Below are 22,504 nucleotides of genomic sequence, written 5' to 3' on the forward strand. Positions count from 1 at the left end.
AACATTGTTGTTATGCCAGAGCTATTTAAAAAAATTCTGCAGAGAGTAGGATGAAAGAGTTCCTTTCTGCATTTTGTGGTAGGGTTTTTTGGGAGCATTATTAGAATACGAAAGCATCTTAAGATTTTTTTCTAAAGGAAAAAATAAAGTTTGTTGATAGTGTTGATCCTGGGAAAGTTGGAGTGTGTAAAACCTTTTATGGGATTAAAATTTCCTAACTGATTGTTTTCTATAAGTTTTATTGTTCCTATTTGAATTTTTCTTAAAGAGAAGTCCACCGATATTATAGAAATATTCCCAGTACTTTATTTTTAAATGATCCCAAATCATATCCCTTACTTATTAACAAATATTACAGTTTTGGTGGTTCTTTGACTGTTTTAAGGGGACTACTCCCTCTTCTCCAGCTAGAATTTTATTTCTGCTTTCTGAATTGCAGGGTGCGGTGTGTGTATTGGTGGGGATGGGAGTGATAATAACAGAAAAAGCCTGAGACCTAAGGGATGATTGAGCTACAAAACACTTCTTCCCTTACTTGCAGCCACTGAGTTGGAAGTATGGTTCTGGGGGGAGGGCGTGCATTCGTGTGTGCATAAGTGTGCACGTGTGGCATGTACATGAATGTTTATTGCATAAACGTGTGTGCATGTGTTCTGGGGCAAGTTGTTAAGTAGGTGTGGGTAAGCACACCATCATCTTCTTTAGCCCACATCAAGTACTGTCTACAGCTAAAATGAACCTTGATATTACTGGGCTTTTATGTTCATGAGACGTATCATCTTTCTGTTGGGAGGGTGGGAGGTAGAACATCTAAGAATTGGTACTGTGTACTCTTTGAGGGTGTATTTATCCTCTCTGATCACCATTTGAATTTCTGGAAGATTCTGTATGCTTCTACTTGGTATTGTATATTTAATACATCCCTTAAGGTTTAAATATTGATGTCTATTTTGTGATGCTTTTCATTTAAAGAAACAACAACAAAATGTATATATTTTTGTACTTTTAATATATAAGCATTTGAAAGTGATTTAGGTACTGCTAGAATGGCTATGCTAAGAGGAAAAGACTGTCCTTTTCAGTTAGTTCATCATAGTTTCAAGTGTCTAGCATAAAAGAAATTTGTTCCCAAAGAATAAGGATGAAAATTACATTTTTGAAAAGAACATGATTTGGCCTTTAAAAAAAAATGTACCATAATCAGTGATTGAAAATGGAATGGTATTATTGTAAGAATGATATTATTAAGGTTATCCTTAATAATTCTGAAAAAGCATTGCTACTTTAAACACAGAATGCCAAAGTAGAATTAAAGACATTTTAAAAAAAGCATATGTCAATAACATTCCACTCCTAGGTATATACCCCAAAGAAATGAAAACAGATGTTGAAACAAAAACTTATACATGAATGTTCATAACAGCACTATTCACAATAGCCAAAAGGTGGAAACAACCCAAATGTCTATCAACAGATGACTGGATAAACAAAATGCATTATAGCCATGCAATTGAGTATTATTCAGCCATAAAAAGAAATGAAGTACTGATACATGCTCCAACAGGAATGAGCCTTGAAAACATTATGCTAAGTGAAAAGAGCCAGACACAAAGGCCACATACTGTATGATTCTATTTATATGAACTATCCAGAGTAGGCAAATCCATAAAGATAGACGGCAGATTAGTGGTTGCCAGGGTGAATGGGAAGTGACTGCTTAATGGGTACAGGGTTTCCACTGGGGGTGATGACAATGTTCTGGAACTGGATAGTAGTGATGGTTGTATAACGTTGTGAATGTACTTAATGCCACTGAATTGTACACTTTAAAGTGGTTAAAATGGTAAATTTTATGTTATGTGTATTTTACCACAATAAAAAGGAACATATGCATATATATGTATGTATTTAAACCTACTGTCCATAATAATATAGTAATTCTGAGAAGAAGAAAACTTTAAAAATTCAAAAAATATAAAGAAAGAAATGCAAGCCATTTGCGGTCACACCATTCTGAGATAACCACTGTTAATAGTTTGGAATTATTTCTCTTCTTTTTCTGTGTCTTTGTATCAATAAAACTGCATATTTGTGTACGTAACTGAGATCATATTAAATTTACAGTCACTATTAAAAAGAGGACTATGGGAAAGTCTTCGTTTATGGTTTACCTTTGTATATAAGTTAATTATTTATATTGTGGATTTCCTTTATGAGGAGTCAGTCTATATCATGAAGGTATACGTTTCACTTTGAGAAATTTCACACTGTCCAATAGGTACACCTTTTCTTCCAAGAATGAACTATCCTTTTCACCATAAGTATCTCGCTTTAACCGGAAATGCAAGGTGCTATATATGTTTATGCCAGAGGGGGAAACAGGAGATGATTACAGAATTTCAATAGAGAATTTTTCAGTCAGGGATTGGTAATGAGTATGTTTTATATGAGCAGAAGCCTCTAACATAGGGCTTTTCTGGTGGAAGTACAGTTTGAGAGTTGACCCCCACTGGTGCAGCGTGTTACTGCAGTAGAATTCTTAATTAAAGGGACAAAAATGCCCAGATCAATGCAGGGAGAGGGCAAAGTCTAGAAGTCCCCAAGGGTAGAGTTAGGTAACTTCAGCAACAAGAAAGACATCCCTGTGGTCATGAGGATGAGGGACGTGACCAGTGGTAATAGACACCTAATTTTCAAATGACAAGTGAACTGCCACAGGGCTGGAAGTTACTCTCCATCCAAGGTTCTTAACTCAGCCTGTTTGGGAGCTGTCTTCTGGTAACATGTCTCTAATTTTATGACGGCAGTTAGTAGGAAAATAGGATCTACGTCAGACTTAGAGGCTAGAATGCTTCTAGTTGATAATGTGAAGAATGTTTGATAAGTGGTTTCACAAGTGGATGCAATTAATTTCAAGTCACTGTTGAATTGACAGAATGATCAGTAATGCTTCCTTCTGTTATATTTCCTCAAAGTAGTAATTATACATTTAAAATGAGTATCTGTAGGTAGCCTCTCAAGGAACCTGGGTAGTCATTAAAAACAACAAAGCCAGCCACAAAAGGCTGTAAAGACAAATTGGAACAGCGGTCCCTCCCTTATCATTGCCCGCATCATGATCTACTTATTGCCCTGGTAGGCATGAGAAGAATGAGGAGTGATTGAACTGGGGAAAAAAATTCATTGCTGCTAAGTAGAAATATCTACCTGCAAGACTAAAATGATTGTTAAATGAGGAAAATTGCTCCCCTAGGGAGAAATCCGAAGTGATCTGCCTTGTGTTTGAACACAGAAACTTATCACCATTGTTCTGTGTTCTTCAATCGACAGCACTCTCTTAATTCTGAATGGCAGCATGGCTGACAGACATGGCGCTTTAGAAAGAAAGAAAAGCTCATGCAGCATGTTGGAGTCCTCTAAAATGGTACAGAGCCTAGAACTCGTATGGTGACACTATTTGGGAGCCATGTTTCCTTTTAAAGATCTGAAAGAAGATGAAACCAATGACATCACAATCCCTGGAGTTTGACTCGTGGGGTGATTCTAGGTGTATCATCTACTAGCTGCTCATTTTCAGGGAGATATAAATGAATAAGCTTTTTGTTTGTAGAAGAACTTGTATAGCAAGTATGCTACCAGTGATCCTGTGGGGAACCGATGTAGCAATTTGCTGACAGATGTCAAAATATTTTATAAATTGTAGTCAGGCATCTTTTTTTTTTTTTTTTTTTTTGCGATACGCGGGCCTCTCACTGCTGTGGTCTCTCCCGTTGTGGAGCAACAGGCTCCGGACGCGTAGGCTCAGCGGCCATGGCTCACGGGCGCAGCCGCTCTGCGGCATGTGGGATCTTCCCGTAACGGAGCACGAACCCGCGTCCCCTGCACCGGCAGGCAGACTCCCAACCACTGCGCCACCAGGGAAGCCCAGTCAGGCATCTTTTATCTCTGCTTTAGAGACAAGATCATTTTGAAGGTATGAGGAAGAAATATTTTTTGTATCCTGAAGTAGACCTTCAGATCATATTTCAGTAGATTACTGACATTTTCACAAACCATAAGGTACTTTTTGCTATATCTAGCTCCCCAAATCACTGAGATCTCACCTGTGTATACAGCTGTCACTTGTGGTCCTAAGGCAGACGGTTCCTTTTTAGCACCCAACACTTACATGGAATAAACCCATGCTGGGTGGGGCTGGCCAGCATGATCCTTATGTGATGCCAAAAATCTGTCCCCAGACTATAAAGCTAGACCTCAAGCCCCTAGTCTCACTCTGTCCCTAAAGCACCCAAGCTTGCTGGACTGCTGGTACTCAGAGAGCTGCACTTCACTTTGAAAGCACACCTCTTGAATGATCACAGCTGATTTCTGACGTGGTCAGTTGCAGTTAATAATAGGGTGCTTTTGTAGCAACCTTCATGAGTAAACAGATGAGATGAATAAATCAGCTGCCATCGTTATCTCACATATATTTGAGAAGTTCATGTTCTTTTCACCCTCTCTCCCCACTTAAAGGTTTACCTTTTTCTAGCTCCTCTTAATGTTCCACTGAAAACAGTGTTCCCATTCATACACAGATGGTTAGCATGACTCACAAAGTCACCAAGTGAAATGACTTCTAGTGGTACGTGTTCTGTCAACCCCCAGCCCTTGGTTATTTTTTCCCAACTGTGATATACACTATGTTTTGCTTCTCCTCTAACTGAAGATTTCTGCCTTTTTTAAAAAAATACATAGGCTTCATATATCCAAGAAAATGTTTTTCACAGTATTTTCTCAGGGACCTTGAGGTTGTTGTATAAGATGTCACTATCATTATGATAATTTAGTCTTTGTCCTGATGCTCTACTTTAAATGTTTTTTCAAGTGCTGTGGAACATTGGGAAAGGAATGCTTCACGCTTCCTGGCCATCTAGAAAGAATTTGCTGTGAATCAACAATTCAATGTATCAGAAGCCTAGTGAGGAAGCAAGCCGAACAAAGTAAAGTGACTTCTAGAAGGTGATTTAATGCATAAAAATTTCCATTGGCTATTGATACTCTTAGCGAAATGGGCTGCTGTAGTCCATTCTCAGGCCTCCTCCAGTCGCTTCCTGCTTCCCTCCCAGTGTGTTGTTTGGTGGTGGGAACGTTTTCCTGCTTCTTCCCCCAAATCCATAAACTCTTCCACCCCTTTCCCTAGTAGTTGCATTCCAGTCTACTCTTTCCTGTACACTTTGACTCTGTGTGTGTATCCCTGGCATTTGATGAAAAGAGAGTACCGAATTGTGGGAACGAGGGGACTCGGGTTCTCTTCCTAACGGCCACTACCCAGCTTGGTGACCTTTCTGGATCTCCGTTTCCTCACCAGGAAGCTGGAAAAGTTGGACTAGATAATTCCTAAGGTTTCTCAGGATGCTGACACAGTGTGACGCTGTGACTCCCGTTTTAAAAATGGCTTGTTTCGTTTTACTTCCAGGGAATCAATCACTGCTAGCCATTTAGAAGTCGTAAGAGGTCCCTAACTTTTAAAATGGCCATTGCCAACTTAAATGTAGGCAACAAAGTGAAAGATAGTCCAGTTTTAAAAATTTTACATTCTAGATTTCTTTTTCACAAAAGGATTTTCTTTAGGAAGAAAAATATTCTAAACCATATATGCTTCTATTATATTACTGCATCATCCTCTCTAAGTCAATATTATATGTATAAATCTAAATTAAGCAAACATATTAGGGAGTGATTATTCACTTTACAAATAGATATTTTCCTTTGCAGAAGGACACTAGGGTTTCTTTACTGTCCTCCTCATGACTTGAAGATTAATTCATTTACATAAGTTCAACCCATATGGAACTTTTTAGGAACAAATCTCTTTTGTAGACTGAGTGACACTATATTGAGTCAGATACTCAATGTACAGTTGTAATGTGTATAAGATTTTTCTCAGTTTCTTATCAGGCAAACATTATTTTTATATTGGGTACATTTGCAAGAGGTGTTTTTCCCTCAGCCTTTGAAAAGCAAACTAAATCACATCTCTAGGTTTTAAGAAAATTATTTTATTACTTTAGTTTCCTTGTCTGTAAAGTCACCCCCTTCCTCATTCCCTTTTTAAAAATGGTAGGAATGCACTTTTCTAACTTTTGACAAAAAGCAGGCTTTTTATTTAAAGGTCACCTGTGTTGCCTGAACTTTCCTTGGAAAGCTTCAGGTTGTTCAGTTTTTAAGGAATGCTCATTATAATTAATCATTACAGAGAATAGTTTTTTTTTTCCTTAATTGCATTCTGAGCTGTCTCTTGTTCCCTGCAAAACCTTAGAGTAAGAACAGTTTCTTTCACTGCAAATGATATATAAACATGTTTGGCTCCATAGCTTTTCAGAGCACCTCTTCATTAGCCATGCTTTATTTTAAAATCTTAAACTAATTCTTTCAGAGTTCATGGGGGTGATTATTAGCTAGTCCAGGTATTTTAGAGCTGCACGTATATTAGTTAAAATACAAGTTTTCAGATTGTTGTTCAGTGGCCTTTGTGAAATAAATTGGCAGCCTTATGTTCCTGATAGACAAGATGTCTAAGTCTCCTACATCTCCTACATGAATCAAAATTGGCACTAATTGGTGTTTTGGTAAGCTCTGCAAAAGCCAAGAATTGGTCCATGGAGACCAAACTAATTTCTAAGCTAAAGGTGTCCGATTTGCAGGGATTTTAGAGAAGAGCAGCTTATATGTATTTTGGTCAAGGAGACCTTTGCAGTTGTTTTCACAAAATAACAACAGGGGAAAAAAAAAAAACCTCAGCTGAGGTAGATGGTGAAGTGGAGTTTTTATAGTAGACTATATTAAAAGGTTACTTGTGCCCAAGTGACGGTTTTGCAGTCAATTACCCTTTTTGATTTATTTGTGTAGTATTTCTTGTGCTTTTAAGAGCTTCTCACTTGAAGGAGATTTGAAAGCAAGTACAGCTACAGGAACTGGTCAGATAATGGATAAAAACAGCCTAACAATATAGTCCTTGTTGACATCTCATTTGGTTCAAGAGAAGATTATTTTTTAAGTCACGAAGGCAAGAGTTGTCTCTAGGTGGTACTAGGATTACATGTCATCTTTATTTTCTCCTTTATACTTTTCAAAAGGGATTTTTTTTTTGGTAATATGCACGTACTATTTTTATAAACAAAAAAAAATCCATGTTTATAATTTTTAAGGTTTACAAAAGTAAAAATTACTGAGAAAAAAACCCTGAATTGCAGCAACACTGTTTTTAAAATTTATTATTTGGCCAGATTCTGAAGTGTTAATTGTTAACCATTGTTAATTGTTAAGTGTTAATTGTTAATCAGATGGGCACTTTCAAAACTTCAGACTTACTTCTGAAGTTGATGGGAGGATTAAAGCGATGAGGAATCACAACTTTGAGGATTTGATGGGCAGATCTGGACAATCAATACGTAGTCGACATTGTTTTTGTGTAGTCGACATTATCAGGATTGGGGGAAGTGTTTCATTAGGATCGGTGCAAATTGTCATCAGCCTTTATGATGAAAATGCTAATTTTACTTGCTCAAATAAGAACTATTCTTGGTGGAGACCCAAGTTTGGAGTATTTTCTTCTTTTATGTGGAATTTGCTTTCATTGGGAAGAGGAAGAGTCAGTCTGCAGAAGGCTGAGCTGGGGGTGGGGCAAAAGGTACCGTGGGGCTATGAGCGAATGAGTTGAAGGTGCTGCGTTATGGGTTTTGTGCTTTCAGGCAAAAATATCACTTGTGGCTTTGTCCTCCTACAAATATTAGAAACACCAGACTCTGGGTCAGACCCATGGGTTGTCCAATGCAGTGTTTGTTTCTGTCCGTGGTACCACAGGCTGTTTTGTGAGAGAGCATGTGTGTCTCCTATGATGCCAGCCTCTAGAAGTTAGGGGTGCCCTCTCCTTAGAAACAGAGTCCTTCCATTCAATTCAATGGAACTGGCAGACTGAGCCTGGCAGGTCAGTCTTACATGAATGACCAGCGACTGGCTGCTTTGTTAATTGCAAAGCCTATTTTGCCAAATGATATCAGCAACAAAGCCATGTCAGACAAACGTTTGATTCTTTGACCTCCTGATATTTTTTATTTTATTCAAGGTGAACCCACTGAAAATCAGTGGAGTGAGCTATGGCCATAACGTTACAGGGAAACCCAACATTTGGTTCTGAAAATGGGGACGAGTGGGACTAACTGTGACATTGCTAAGACAGGATGAACCTGAGGAAGTAAATTGGTTTTATTGGCCAGGATGTGATCAGGGGCAGATTTAGCTTTGAGGGTCAGGACCGTGTAGGTAATTGGGGACCCAAATGGTCCAAGGCTTGCGTGGAGCCTACTACTCCACTTAACCAGAGCACATTTTATACTCACTGATGCTTTTAGCCAGATGACTTTTTCATGTTTCAGCATATCCAGATTGTTGGCTTGCTGATTAGGTTCACAAGTAAAAGCGAGACCCTTTTGTAGTGCTGCTAGTGAATTATAGGACTAACACTTGCCTTATAGACAGGCTCAACTTTGTGCAATTGAGCAGAGCATAATATGGACTACGTATTATAATGAGGAGGGAGAGGGCACTTATTTTTAATGTTCCTGCGTTGAGAGTCACTGCATTAGGGGGTAATAGTTTTAAATGAAGCCACATTTCTAACAAGGGACCAGATAACAAGGATAAATGAAATCTGCAGACAGTCTAGAAGCTTCATTTTAGCCATTATTTATAATCTCTTCTCCTACCAAACCTTTTTACTATGTAGCAAAATTGATTAATTTGCGTGTATCTCTTTTCCCTGTGCCCACGTGCTCTCCGATAGAGCAGTGAACAAATAGAGAGATGGACAAGAGACGAAAGAGGATGAGGCCGAGGCCAGGGGGAGTTGGGGATGCATAATCCCCACACTGAATAATCAACTCCAGAATAATCAAGATATATTTTAGGGTCCTAACATTAATCTTGATATTTAATCATTCTGGGTGATGTTAAAAACAAAAGATTGTATAATAGCATTAATAAAAATCACTTGCTTTGGAAAGGTTCGGAATAAATATGGCTTTCTTTTTAACATGAAATAGGAATCTGTTGAACTGCTCTTAATGTCTGCTCACAGCACACACAGATACAGCTCTGTTTAATTCCATATCCTCTTATCTATAAGTCCTACATTTAATTTGCTACCATTCGAGTTGATTTATAGCTTTGCTTAGCAAAAGTACAGTCTTGATTAAAAGGACATTATCACAGCTGATGGACCTTGAAAGCATTTTTCTCCCCAGACCTTCTAATAATTTTGAAAATGACCTGAAGACTCCGATAAGGCTAGATTTGCACGTCTCCAGCTTTTGCTCACCTGGCTGTACTTTGGGCAGTGGTGGCTAGGGGTGTTTGGTGATGTAGTTTTCCCATATGCTAACTCTTTATCCATCCTGAGAAATGGAAAGTTACTGCGATAGAGTTTTCTAGCAAGTTTGCCTCAAGGAATCCCAGACCCCTGGTTAGCTGATCTCTTATCTAGCTGATCATTGCAGCTAGAGCCTTTGTCTCTTGGGATGCTGCTGGCCTGAAGGATTCTCCAGTCTGTTGAAGGGAGGATTCAATTATTATACACGAGGGTTCCATTTTGGAGTTGCAGCTGTGACAGATGCCTCCCTCCAACAGTACAGAATTCGTTTTGGTGCTCATTTCAGTGGAGATGACTTAATTTGCAAAGCCAGTGATTACCACAAGTTGGCCAGATTGGGTCAGTCTCCACAGCAGGCCATTTTCCACTCTCCTGTTCTGATTGCGCAGTATGGCTACTTGGTGGCGTCTGTGGTTCTGGGAGCGAGATGCTGTTGCTCAACAGGTGACAAAAGGCTATATTATACTTTGATTCTGTTCAGAACGTTATTACCATTCTCCTGATTCCACTAGTTGAAAGAAAAATGAGTCACTCTGGCTTTGGCTTTATATCTCTGTGGAGTATATTTTTGACCTAAGAAATAAGTTATTTCTCACAAAGGAATCACTTGGATATCACCATACCTACAGTGCAATTTACAGGGGCTTTCGATTGTTCAGAATCGTAGGAACACAGAAAAGAATTAAAAATTGTAAATGTGGTACTAATTCAAAATGGGGGAATTTGGGTAATTTTTTTCATGTCAGATTTGACGGTGGGGCTTCTCAAAATACAACAGTAAATCAGTTTTATCCATGAGTAATTTTTATTTTGGTCAACATGTCCTTCCAGTTTGGTCTTAACCTCTTCATATGCATATATCTTTATTAAGATATTATTTGCATACCATGCAATTGGTCTTACCTCTTTTCATTTTTAAATTACTAGGCTTCAAAATCTCTGTCATTTTTGTTGAATAGCACAGAATGTACTCCTATGAAGAAAGGATTTATGTCTAAATCACCTCCAATTTGCCTAAATCACTTTTTTTCCCCCAATACTTAGCCACAGTTTGTCGGAGCTCGACTGATTATTAGAGGTTATCTAGTTAACCCGGAATAAAGATCACTTGGGGAGTTATTCTTTTTACAAACTATACTTGCTGAAGTAGGAAACCTGAAATTCTGATAACCTTCGCAGCCCGCACCCCGACCCCATACCAATTAAACAGCACTGATTGAGTCTAACATTCTCATCTCACAGATAGGGAAACAGTCTTCCTCTCACAGTTTAGATGAGACACCTTAATAAACACCAAAACTCTTTTCAATTTTAACATGACAGATTTTTTGATACATTGAGTTGAAGTTGCAGAATTCACCTCAGTGAATGATGGGAGCATAAATTATTTATGCTGTATGTTTTTAAAAACAAATTATGAAGGATCTAATATTGTTGAAGGAAAAAATTTCAAAGTCACTGATCAGAAAGTCAGTATACAGAAACGGTTGCAAATTTGTCATTGTCTCCGTAACGTGTCAGGCACTAGGGAGATTAGTAGATGTCCTTTATCCTGGAAATGCCTGATAGCTAAGCACTCATATTTCTTCTCAGCTGTCCATAGTCATTTCCCACAGGGTATGAGAGGCCTTACTGTGTTAGTTTTTAAACAGCTGCCCTGATTGCATTTTCAGCAGAAGGATATTCATAAGAATACTGATATTAGGTAGAAGAAATAGCCACAGAGATAGGCTTTAATAAAAAAACATCAACTGCTCATAAGATCTGACAGACTCTAATGGATGGATGTGTGAAGACCTGGGGAAAAAATAAAATGGATTTTCCAGAGGACTTCTTATTCCCTGAAAAACTGGGAAATTTCAGGCTAAGCGCAGAAGAAACAAAAGAAGTCTTCATGGACCCCTTTTCCTCTTCTAGACCTTTACCTCCATACAGATGAATGGATATAGCCACCTGCTCTGAAAAGAAGCCCCTTTCTCTGGTAAAAATGTTTACCCTCCTGGACCTTGGACAACCTTAAACTCCACCTGGGAACCCTTGATCTAAAGCAACCATAGATTTGGGAGAGCAGAATGGAGTTGTTACACTTTTGAAATGTCATTTTTGTTATCACTGTGTATAAGGAAGATAACTTTTTGTGATCTTTAGCACTATACACTATTCTATGTGAGACATGACGGGAAAGGACAGATTCCTTTTGATTGAGTGCTAATCAAAGAAAAAGTAGATTACTTTCTTAAAACATTAGCAAGAAATTGCCCACACTTACTTAGGAGACCACCTTTTTTAGGGTACCATCAAAAGTTTGTCTTTCACATGATAAAGTTATAGTGGTCTCTGGGTTAGTATATAAGAAACTGTGTAAAAATGCCCTGCCCCAAAGTCATTTGAAATCTTTATTGCTCTCGGATTTGGCAGCAGTGTTGTAGATATACAGTGAGGGTTTGCCACCTGCGCACTTGAAGCCATAATACATTTTTTTAGAAATGCCGTAATGGGTGACGATGCAGGATTTGATTGTTAGATTTTTTTCAGTCTTATCTGTGTTTGTTTATCTACATATAATTCAAGGTTTCAAAGAGACTAGACAGTTTGGGAAGAGAGTCAGCAGTCCCAGAAGTTTTGAAACTCGATCTGAAATGGTGATTATCCCTGAAAGCAGGATGGTTGCTTGCTATCTCTCTGAAGTCGGTTCCCTTGGTCTAGTTCCTTATTGTCATGAGCCACAGTTTGGGGGTGGGGGCAGGACTCTTGCCATCATCGATTGTCTTATTCTACACACAGCCCCAGAATGGTGGTCCTGGTTCCAAACAGAATGGCATAGCCCGGTGCATGCTGGGCACATGCAAAAATCAGTGTTTTCAAGTCTCCATGGCCATCATAATGGCCTTCAATCCTCAAAGTCAGTGTTTCGGAAAGAGAAAACAGATATGCCCTTCCAAAAGCAAGGGGAAGGGAAGAACTGCATTCTCTGAAAGTTAAATTATAACTTTTTCTTTCTGTTTCTGTGAAGAAGACTGTACTAATAAAACTGCCAATTTCTTTCAGGTGGGTGTACATGGCATTAGAATAGAATTCATCAATGAAAAAGGATCAAAACGCACCGCCACCTACCTACCGGAGGTTGCAAAGGAGCAAGGTCACTGTTGTACTTTATTTCATATGACCTAGTGAAGAATTTAAACAAATAATACATATTGAAATGCGCTATCTGACCTTGCAGTTGTATCTGGTAATTGATCACTGTCAGATTATAAGAAATGACTCTTCCATCGCTGCCACTGCAATGTCTGTATGAAATCGGTGAATTACACAGAAGTTGAATCTCTGCAGTGAAGTTTGGCAGCAAAAACATATAAAAGTATACTTTCAAAAAAAGCATAGATTTGTAAAAGGTGGGCTTTATTTTAGGCGATGGTCTGCTATGAATTTTAAGTGCCATTTTCCCATATTCCACTGGGCCGTAGCCTTGTGGCATAAACAAGCCTCTAGTTTGACGATCAGCCACACCGTTCATTGTCAGTATCAAATGTTTCCTTCTTAGGTGGTTGCCATTACTCCTTCTGCTACTATTAAGATTGTAAGTGTCCCATGAAGAAAAGGAGCATTGAGAATACATGAACTATTAGTGTTTTATATGTTCCTAATCAACAAACGTTTTTCGATTTTACAGATATAGCACAAACCTTTATGAACTACCAGTGTAACACAAAATAACGTTTCACTCTGTAGTATCTTGTCCTTTCTAGCCACTACTAAATTATAGTTTCATGTTAGTTGAAATGAATACCTCTTCTTTGTCTCATGGAGCTTTTCTTCTCATCAGAAAGCATTGGTAATTTGGTTTTCCCATATGTTTCATATAAATATGATATATAACTACAAAATTTAATATTAAACCCCCAAATGAGAGCGTTAGTCTTTAAAGCAGCTATCTGCAGATTTATTTGGGCTGCTTTCGAAAATTTCTTAATTCTGTAGTTCCACTGACTCTGTAAAACATACATAAGAGGTCGAGGGCCTCGGGTATGAGTGTGCATCCCGTGTCAGAACCCATAAAAATGCCTTTGAACGCTGCACACAGATGCACTTGATAGCCTGCAGAAGATACGGTTAGAAATGGCGATTACCATGAGTTAGTGTGGGAGTTCTAAGTACTACTGAGTTGGCTCAGTGAGGCTTTTCCTTCCCTTTTAAAGATGTCACTGTTAGAGGAGAGTACAATGTTTGTGGCTTGTTACTGAGACACGACCGAGCAGTTACTGCCCGCCAGCCTCTTAGGCTCCTTGCCTTCAAATGCAGTTGAGATAAAGAAGCCAATGTTGCTAGCCAGCAGGGATAGCTAGAATTTAAGGTGTCCCGTGGTGTCCCTGCTTCTGTACAGGATGAAATCTTAGCTCTTCTGTGTGACTGTTTTTAGGACCAAAGGGGTTGGTGACAGTGATAGCTGACCTCTACAGTCATTTTGTATTTAACCAAAAGTGCTTGTTACATGTGCTTGACTGGTATTTTATCTGGTCTGCTCTCCACAGGATGGGACCATATTCAGACCATAGACTCCTTACTGAGGAAAGGAGGATACAAAGCTCCGATTACTAATGAATTCAGGAAAACCATAAAACTGACCAGGTACAGAAAGTATTTCCTAGTGCAAGGCTGACCAGTACATTTTGATGCGTATACCTGTAACCTTTTGATTTCTTTGGTCTCTCTAACTATACTTGCTTCTCTTTTCTGAAACAGAGTGGAAATGAGTGGCAGGGCTGTACTGAGGGTGAATACAATGAACTCTGCTTGGCAGTAAAGCCCATATGATGTATGAGCCCATCCTTCGCATCGTAGCTCTGTGGGCTTACTCTGGCTTTGTTAAAGAAAGCCCTCTGAGCCTTTAGAGTACATTATTGAAGAAAGTTGCCTGAATTAGAAATTGGCCAGCTTTTGACATTGCTTAGCAGAACCCCAGGATCCTGATAAAGCAGTCCTCAAATTTGAATTTCACCTTAGAATTTTGGCAGTGATAGAAAGCTTGCTGAAAAACACAATTGACAAATGCTAAATGTATTTCTGCATGGGCTCATAGGGGTACTTATTTAAAAAGGAAAATATCAAACATTTTGGGAAAATGAGTTGCTGTTTCCATTTCTTTTAATTCCACAAAACCACATTGAATGCCTATAGTCTAAAAATGGACTATTCTCAGCTCTGAGGAGTTACAAATTTGAAAATGCCTGCATTGCTGCTCTCTCTGAGTTCATATTCTAGGAGAATAGAAGCGCATGTACAAAAATAATTATTAATATACAGCAGAATGTGATAGATGATATGAGATCATAGAGTAGGGAAAGAGGAATTCCAGGAGGGGGTTGAGGATAACAGAAAATTTCAAAGAGGAGGTAGATGCGAGGCTGGGCTTGAAGAATGAGTAGAATATTTGACAGGTGGAGAGTGGGGGAGCAAAGGGATTAACTTAAACAGAACTTGGTGAGTCAACGCATGTAGGTGGCGAAGTATGGGGCAAGTTCTAAGGAATCTTCAATAGTCTGATTTGGTTGGTCTCTCAGTGTACATAGAGAAGGTGGTCACTGGGGAAAATGTGGCCCAGAAGGTAGAGCGTAAGAAGTTTAAACCTGATGCTATAGTCAATTGGTAGCCATTGAAGGGTTCTGAACAGATGGATTTGGGGAAGTGTAAGATTAGAATTGGAAACAGGAAAAATAATTAGGAGACACTGTTATTATCTAAGAATCTGTGGCAGCAATCCAAAGAAGGTGAAATGGGAGCCTTAACACGAGCTGTGGCAGTGGGATGGGAAGAAAGGAAGGAAAAAAAATATTGTGGGGAAAATGAAAGGACTTAGTCATCATTCGGAAGTAGGGAAGAGGAGCCAGTCAAGGCTTTCATCTCAATAAAAGGGACCAAGGCAGTCCCTTCCACCAAGAGAGGGACCGCGTTGGGGAGAGTTACATTAACGTATTGATTCTGGATTTGAAGTGCTTCCTAGGCTATCTGTATAGAAATGTCCAATAGGTCACTGAAAATGTACGTGTGTAGAGCTCATGGCTAGAGATGGTGATTTGGATCATTTGTAAAGAGGACATAGTTGAAGCTGTGAGGCAAGAGTTCACTGAGCTGGGACAGAGCGTAGGGGCAGAAGACCTGAAGGTAGAAATGTAGGAAACTCCTACAAGGCGAGGGTAGGATGAGTAGTCAGAGAGATAGGGAGCAGTCCGAGAGGCAGGGGGAGAACCAAGGGAGTATGGAGTTGTGGAACACAAGGCACAAAAGAGCTTCCAAAAGGGAGTGCTGCGCGGTATCCTAATGGAGAGGTCAGGCATGATGAGGGGTGGCTTCTGAAAGAGCAGTTTCTGCGGAAGCGCGGCAGTAGAAGCCAAGAGGCACAGGGCCGAGGAGCGGTGTGAGATGAGGTAGAAAATACACGTTACTCCTCTGAGAAGTGTGGCAATGAAAAGAGACCTGAAGATGGGGGGAAAGAGGATTGAGATACCACGATCAAGACAAGTTTTTTGTTGCTACTGTTTTCCCTTAATGGCAAGACCTGAGACATGTGGACAGAAGGAAAGGAATGGTTAAAGAGGAAGCAACGGAAGATCCCGGAAGAAAAAGTAGTCAAGTGAATGAAATGCATACATGACAGTAATAGGCTGGCTTTCCTCCGTTCTTTCCTGTTAGCAAACCGGAGCTGAGGAGGGCAATACAATTTCTAGAACAATTTAAACAAGGAGTAGTAGAGTGCAAAGAGCACCCGACTCAGACTCTGGATTCCTGGGTTCTGATCTCAGCTTTGCTGCTTATTAGCTGTGTGACAGTGGGCAAGTCACTTCTTCTCTCTAGGCCTCTGTTTCCTCACCTAGAAAATTACCTCTAAGGGTCCCTCCTAGCTCTGACATTCACATGTCACCTATTTCGTGATGTTAACTTTGTCTCTTCCCTAACTTTCTTTCAGGTACCGTAGTGAAAAGATGACCTTGAGCTATGCTGAATACCTTGCTCATCGCCAGCATCATCATTTCCAAAATGGCATTGGGCATCCCCTTCCGCCATACAACCATTATTCCTGACACTGAGCCACACAACCAGTCACTGGGCCTCTCTGCAGACCTCTTCCCAGGAGACCCTACCCCTTCTTGGTCTAGCTATCTCTTTTACTGTACCATTTTATGATGATAGTTTCCGTTGCCATGGTGAAGCTTCGACATCGTCAGTTAAGATCATCATGGTAACGGGTAGGAAAATGGCATTTATTAAGATGATCCTGTTTTATTATATTAGGTCATTGATTTTTTTTTTTTGCAGCATATATGAATTTTGGGGTTTTCTTTCCTTACAATATTATGTGGAATTTTGCTTTGCTATCTCAGTCAGGTTTGTCCTTCTGTCCTTCTTGCCTTCCTTCCTGTCTTCTTGCCTTCCTTCTCTCTTCTCTTCCTTCCTTCTGTTGACTGTGGATGGAAGAATTCATGCAGTTTCTAAGGATTTCATTTAGGTGTTTCTTTCATTTTCCTCAGTAAGATAGGTCATTTTTGATAGCTGTGTTTGGGAGTAATTCATATCAAATTCAGGTATTTGTATATTACTCTTGAATTTGTCTGAAATTCATTTTGCTATGAGAGCTTAGTATGTGGGTCTTCACTGTTTAAGTATATGTTTTTCCCATGGTTAGAATAGATGAACTTTCGTTCTAGTGTAGAACATTCGAAGGTCCATGATAGGACTTGTCACAGAGAGTGAGAAATCATTTATGCCTATTGTGCTGGTTATCACAGGAAAAACTGCCTCATCACTTTATAGAACCAACTTACAAACTAAAACACTGTTTTAAGAAAGTACAAGCTACCTTTGAAATATGCTACAGAAATTATTTTGAAAAGCAGAGAATATCAGGAAGAGAGCAGATACAGAATTTAGTGCCTTTGAGAAGAATATAATTATGTGGAATTAAGAGGGGTTAGAAGAAAGGCAATTTAGAGAAATATTCTTAAAAATTTTATTGTTTCTATAATGTGAAACAACAGATTAGACAAATTGCTTACTCTTAAGTATTTTTTTAAGCTGAAAAAAATTATTTTGAGCAAATAACCAAAAAGAGACATGTGTCTATTATATATTAATTTAAATTTGTTAGCTTTAGGTTTCAATAAGTCATGATTGGCCAGAGACAATTTTAGCTACCATTTAAAGAAATAGTAAAGATAAACTAGTGAAACAAAAGTTAATACATGTCGTGATTTCAGACATGTTTGTCATGGGGACAATACTGGAGTTTTAGAAATACTATAAAATTGCTTGAATCTCTTTCTGCACTACATACTTTTGATAGAAACACATTTACTATATCGATAAGATGTTATGTTACCCCTGTAAAAACGGAGTCGGCACTTAGATACGATATAGTTGTTAGAGCCCAGCTCATTTGCAGGGCTAGTCTTCCCATGATGCATATGCAGAGAACTTCCTAATGTCAACGGGAGGTCTATATGTATATCCCCAGGAAAAATGACAGATGATTCTGGAGAAAGATTACCTTCATTTTATGGTAGTAAATATATATGTGTGTGTGTGTGTGTGTGTGTGTGTGTGTGTGTGTGTGTAAAATTTTTTTCAAACAGGAAACAAATATTTCAAGTGATGAATATGAGTGTGGTGCAGAATATATAGTCTAAAACTATGAGATGTCACTGAATATCAAGATGGCATAGCTTATACATGTAGTTGCTGTGACAAGTGACAGACTGCTAGTTCAGAATTTGAAAACCCTTTTCTAGTTTGTGAGATTAATCGGCTGAATTCCTTCTGCTTGTCCTTATGGCAAAGCAAACTGCTTTTGTTTTTGATGAGAGTTCTCAGAAGTTTGTTGGTATTCCTTCGTCCGCAGCATCTGTTGTTGGAATAACCATTTTCAGTCGTGATGCCTTAACCAAGAAGCCAATTGTTAGCCTGAAATGGAATCTCGGTAGCCAGTTCCACTGAACCTAGAGATTAGTCAGAGAAAGCTAGCTGCTGGGCTTTAGAAAGGGATTTTGAGTCCTTTCATTTCTACTTGGGAGCAGATTAGTCTTTCAGTATAAAAACAAGTGGCTACCTGATGGAAATTTTTTCTTGCCCTTATAGGGAAACTGAGCACAAGCTGAATGATATTGTCTGCTGCAAGAAAAAAAAAAAAAGTAAATAAAGCAAGCAAACCGAAGAGAGACAAAATAGACCAATATTGATCCATCTTATCTATCATCTCATCAGTTCAACAGGCTCCTCGTCCTGGGTGAGCTCATGGTTAGAAGTTTTTTTGTTTTTAAAGAAAAGATCTATCCCATACGTGTGTGTGTATACTTACAATACATACATATGTGTGTGTTTATGTATTTAACGGTGCTAATCAATTTTGAGCAGGTCACGTGACTGGTCATGCGGACTCTAAAATCATATCAGATTTTTAAAAATTCTTGATATATGCAGATGTTATACAGATTTTCTTACCAGTGTAATAATGTTATACTGAAGAAATAACCATCCTGCAGGCTTCAGAGGACGAGGTCAGCAATATTTCCCACCGTGGCTTGGGGGAAAAGGATAGTTTTGTCTCCTTTTGTGTTCAAATTAACGCACAGTGCATTTTTGTGTCTAAGTAGCTGTTGACTAAAAGACTTTGTAGTGTAAAGGGTGTTATACAAACTTGTAATGGTGTGCTTCAGACAAATGCTAGACCCTTTCACCTTTGTCGTATATTACAAAGCTGTTAAATATGTAGTTTGCATTAACTTTGAACATGTTGAAATATGTAGCATGTGTTTTTAACTCAGACGAAGATTCTGACTGCACAGGTTGTGTTCTAGCCAGTTGTGGTTTATTTGTGCAGAAACACAAATGTGAATTGCACTCTTGTCACCAGAATATTGTGTAAGTTCAGTGATCTCTAAACAGCTCAGAAGTAATACTTGAACTTCATTTGAGTAGCACAAAGTTTACATAGCCCCCCTTTTAAATGTTAATTAGTTCCATTTATGTTTTCCGTTTTCAGATGCAACTGGGTATTTTTTTCCTCTTGGAAAATAGTACGTATTTTACTTTGGTATGTAGCAAAAGGCTTCCATTTCTGGAAGGGTTTTTTTGTTCTTAGAAAAGGTCAGCCAGGTACCAGATTCTAGAAGAACAATTGCCCCTCCCCCCCCAATTAAGTGGCCTTCTGACTGCACGAGAATATGTGCTACTGCCCTGCCCGCTCCAGTCTCCGGTGTGATTGATGGAGGAAGTGCAAGGCTTGCTCTTTACCCCCCCCCCCACCCGCCCCGCCGCCCCACTTAAGGCAGTTTATAAGAGTTTCAGTCCAGAGCATACAGCCCCAGTGTGCAGCACACCGGAAGTTTGTATACTGGCCTCTGTTCATGTCTTCAAATGTGCAGGAAATCCGAAACTGTCATCTGGAATAGGCTCCATCTCTTGTGTGTGTTAGATCAAACCAAAGAAGCCCCCAGCCATGCCCAAATGCTGCTCCAAAAGCCTGCCTTCCAGTCCTTACAAAAACCTTGCAGGATTAAATGTGTTAACTTTTTTATTTTTGTACAGTTTCTAAGTGATTTTTGCTAGTGATGTTAAATTGAATTAAGTTTATTTGAGGGGTGTGAGCACCTCCTCCATTTAAATAAACTGGTGACTTTCCTTTTATTTTATAAAAGCAGAAACCCGTTGTGTGCCTCTCGATTTAAGGGTTTCTGATTACATTATTCTTAAGACCAGCATTGATCCTTTATATACAAAGATATGTTTTCCTTGTTTTTTATTACTGTTTCAGAAGAAAATAAACCTTTTATTTTGCTCTGGACCCAGTAACTGCGCTGGTACATAGACGCACTGAGAAAACAAACTTTTGTAACCACCTCTGACTGTTTTTGTATATGAAAGTTGATTACTTTTGAAATATTTGGATCTAGTTTCTAAGTTATTTTTGTGTTTTATATGTTCCCCAAAATTACTTTGAATCGGTCACCAGCATAATGAATTCTTGGTGATGCAGTGGTTGGACTTGTAATGAGCAAAGCTACCTGGAGTAGCTCTTCTCCTCGTCCCTTTCTTAGTACCCTGTTTTTTGATTACAGTAAGACATCACAGATTACCTGAAACCCCTTCAAGTATAACTAGATCCTCCTTCCTTCCACATTTAATTGCTTAATAGTTTGAAGAAACTATTGGAAATGGGCATTTTATATGACATGTATGGCTTTAAAATATTACAAATGAAGAAAAAGAAAAATGGGAAGGTTTATGTGGGTCTGTAAGGTATGGCTGTGGAAAGATATTGTAGTAGTTTTGACACTATTGTTATTACCTTTAAAATCATTTACCCAATAAAATGTTAAAACTGAGTTACCATTTGTGGTTTCTTTCTTTAACCGGCCTCATCAGAGGATTTGGGGCTCATGGGTACTTCTTACTAAAAGCTAACCAATAGTTGAAGCCTTTGAAATAACACACTTAGGAACTGATACGGGTTTCTTTCCAAACTGGCACCTGGGAAACCTCATCTGCTTACGGTTGCTCCCTACCGTGTGATTTACCTATGTCATTCTTTTACCCAGCCGTGAATCCTGGCCTGGTGATACAGTAGTCTGGCCTTTATTGGGCACCCTACCCTGGCCACGGAGCTGAGGCAAGCAGCAGACTTGAATTCCAGCGGCGGCATGGCTATACTTAAGCCCGCTCCAAATTTCTTCCAGATCAGTGTATTACTGGGTGTTTCCCTTTGTGAGCTGGTAGGGGGCAGCAGCAGTGCCATCCAGCACAATCATCTGGTGAGGTGGGAAGGCTTTCTTCTGCCGTCAAGGCTTTGCCGTTTTCTCAGTACAGGACAGAAACTAAACATGCCCAAGATGTGGCCGCTCGGAGCTTGTCCACACTCCTCATACACACGCTGGGCACATCACACACGTAAATGTATTTCCAGTTTTCCAGTTCCAGAGTGGTATGAGATGAACCCTATTCGCCACTTGAGCTTGGGGAAAATGTCTTGAGTGAGTATCGGGCAAGGCAACTAGTGCTACTGCCTTCCGAGGGCCAGATGGGAGCCTGCTTCAAGCAAGGGATCTCTCGGTGTGCTACCTCTATCAGCTGTTGCCTTAGCTCTTCCTCTATGGAAAGGCCATCAGGGACATTGCTGACATACCTCTGGCTCTTTCTAAATCATTTGCTGTCTCAGTTCCATCATGCATATTTCAGGATTAATTTCTAATGAATATATGCAGGACAATTTTCTGTTACGTTGCCCCAAAACCCCACACCCCATGTGAATTTGATGACACGTGCTCATGTCAATCACAGTGGCTAAAAACAGCCATCTCGGCTCTAGAGGACTGTTGTGGTTTGGACTAGTGCTCCATTAAGGCAGCCATCTGCTCAGGGCCAGTTTCATCATTCATGTTTAATGGTACACAGGATTTTTTAATGATTTAGACGATATTAATAGGTTCAGGTAGAATGAAGTAATTTAATGAGCCCACAGCATTCTCTTTTTATAGCATTAGTGGTTAACTCAGTGGTCTGGACAGATTTCAACTTCAGGAATCACACTCCACCTACCTAAATTCTCCCCAGAGTTTCAGCATTTCCTCTTTAGACTTCATGCCCCACTGGGCACCTTTTAAATTGCTCCACTGCTTCAGAGGGCAAGTGTGACTGTGTGAGTTGCGGCAGTTCCTCTCTGCTGATGGAAAATACTGTCATATCCGAGGGGTACCACCACTGTGAGCTGGGGGGAAGTCTGCTGTGAGGAAACCACACCTGGTCTCAGAGCTGCCAGTCAGGAGCGCTCAGTGAATGACTGCCATTCAGAGAATGGCTTCTCCCACTTTCTGCAGCTCTGACCGCATGAGCCGAGACAAGTGCGAGTTTGGACCAAGCTCTGACGGCTTCCCATCTGTCTGCCCAGGCTTTTCACCGGCCAGAGGAATAGCTGAATGGGAGGACGCAACTGAGGCAGGCCCTGGGTATACTGCTTTGGCTGCTATATTCAGCGGCCTTCCTTGATCCCTTTAGCGCATGGTACAATCCCCTGTTCCGAACCCCCCAGCCTGTTGGAAGAAATCTTTT

The 22,504-nt window shown here is 39.6% G+C and overlaps 1 protein-coding gene across 2 annotated transcripts in view; it reads left to right on the forward strand.

The window, feature by feature from the left end:
• Nucleotides 1-20,784, forward strand: part of AMMECR1 (AMMECR nuclear protein 1) — a 106,631-nt gene extending 85,847 nt beyond the window's left edge. For both annotated transcript variants that reach the window (XM_060138355.1, XM_060138356.1), the window contains 3 exons: nt 12,458-12,548; nt 13,942-14,038; nt 16,374-20,784. In XM_060138355.1, coding sequence (XP_059994338.1) covers nt 12,458-12,548; nt 13,942-14,038; nt 16,374-16,488 — 303 coding nt within the window. In that variant the 3' untranslated portion in view covers nt 16,489-20,784. The remainder of the gene's footprint in view (nt 1-12,457; nt 12,549-13,941; nt 14,039-16,373) is intronic.
• Nucleotides 20,785-22,504: the final 1,720 nt, after the last annotated feature.

Source organism: Lagenorhynchus albirostris, chromosome X, assembly GCF_949774975.1.
Source record: "Lagenorhynchus albirostris chromosome X, mLagAlb1.1, whole genome shotgun sequence".
Taxonomy (NCBI): domain Eukaryota; kingdom Metazoa; phylum Chordata; class Mammalia; order Artiodactyla; family Delphinidae; genus Lagenorhynchus; species Lagenorhynchus albirostris.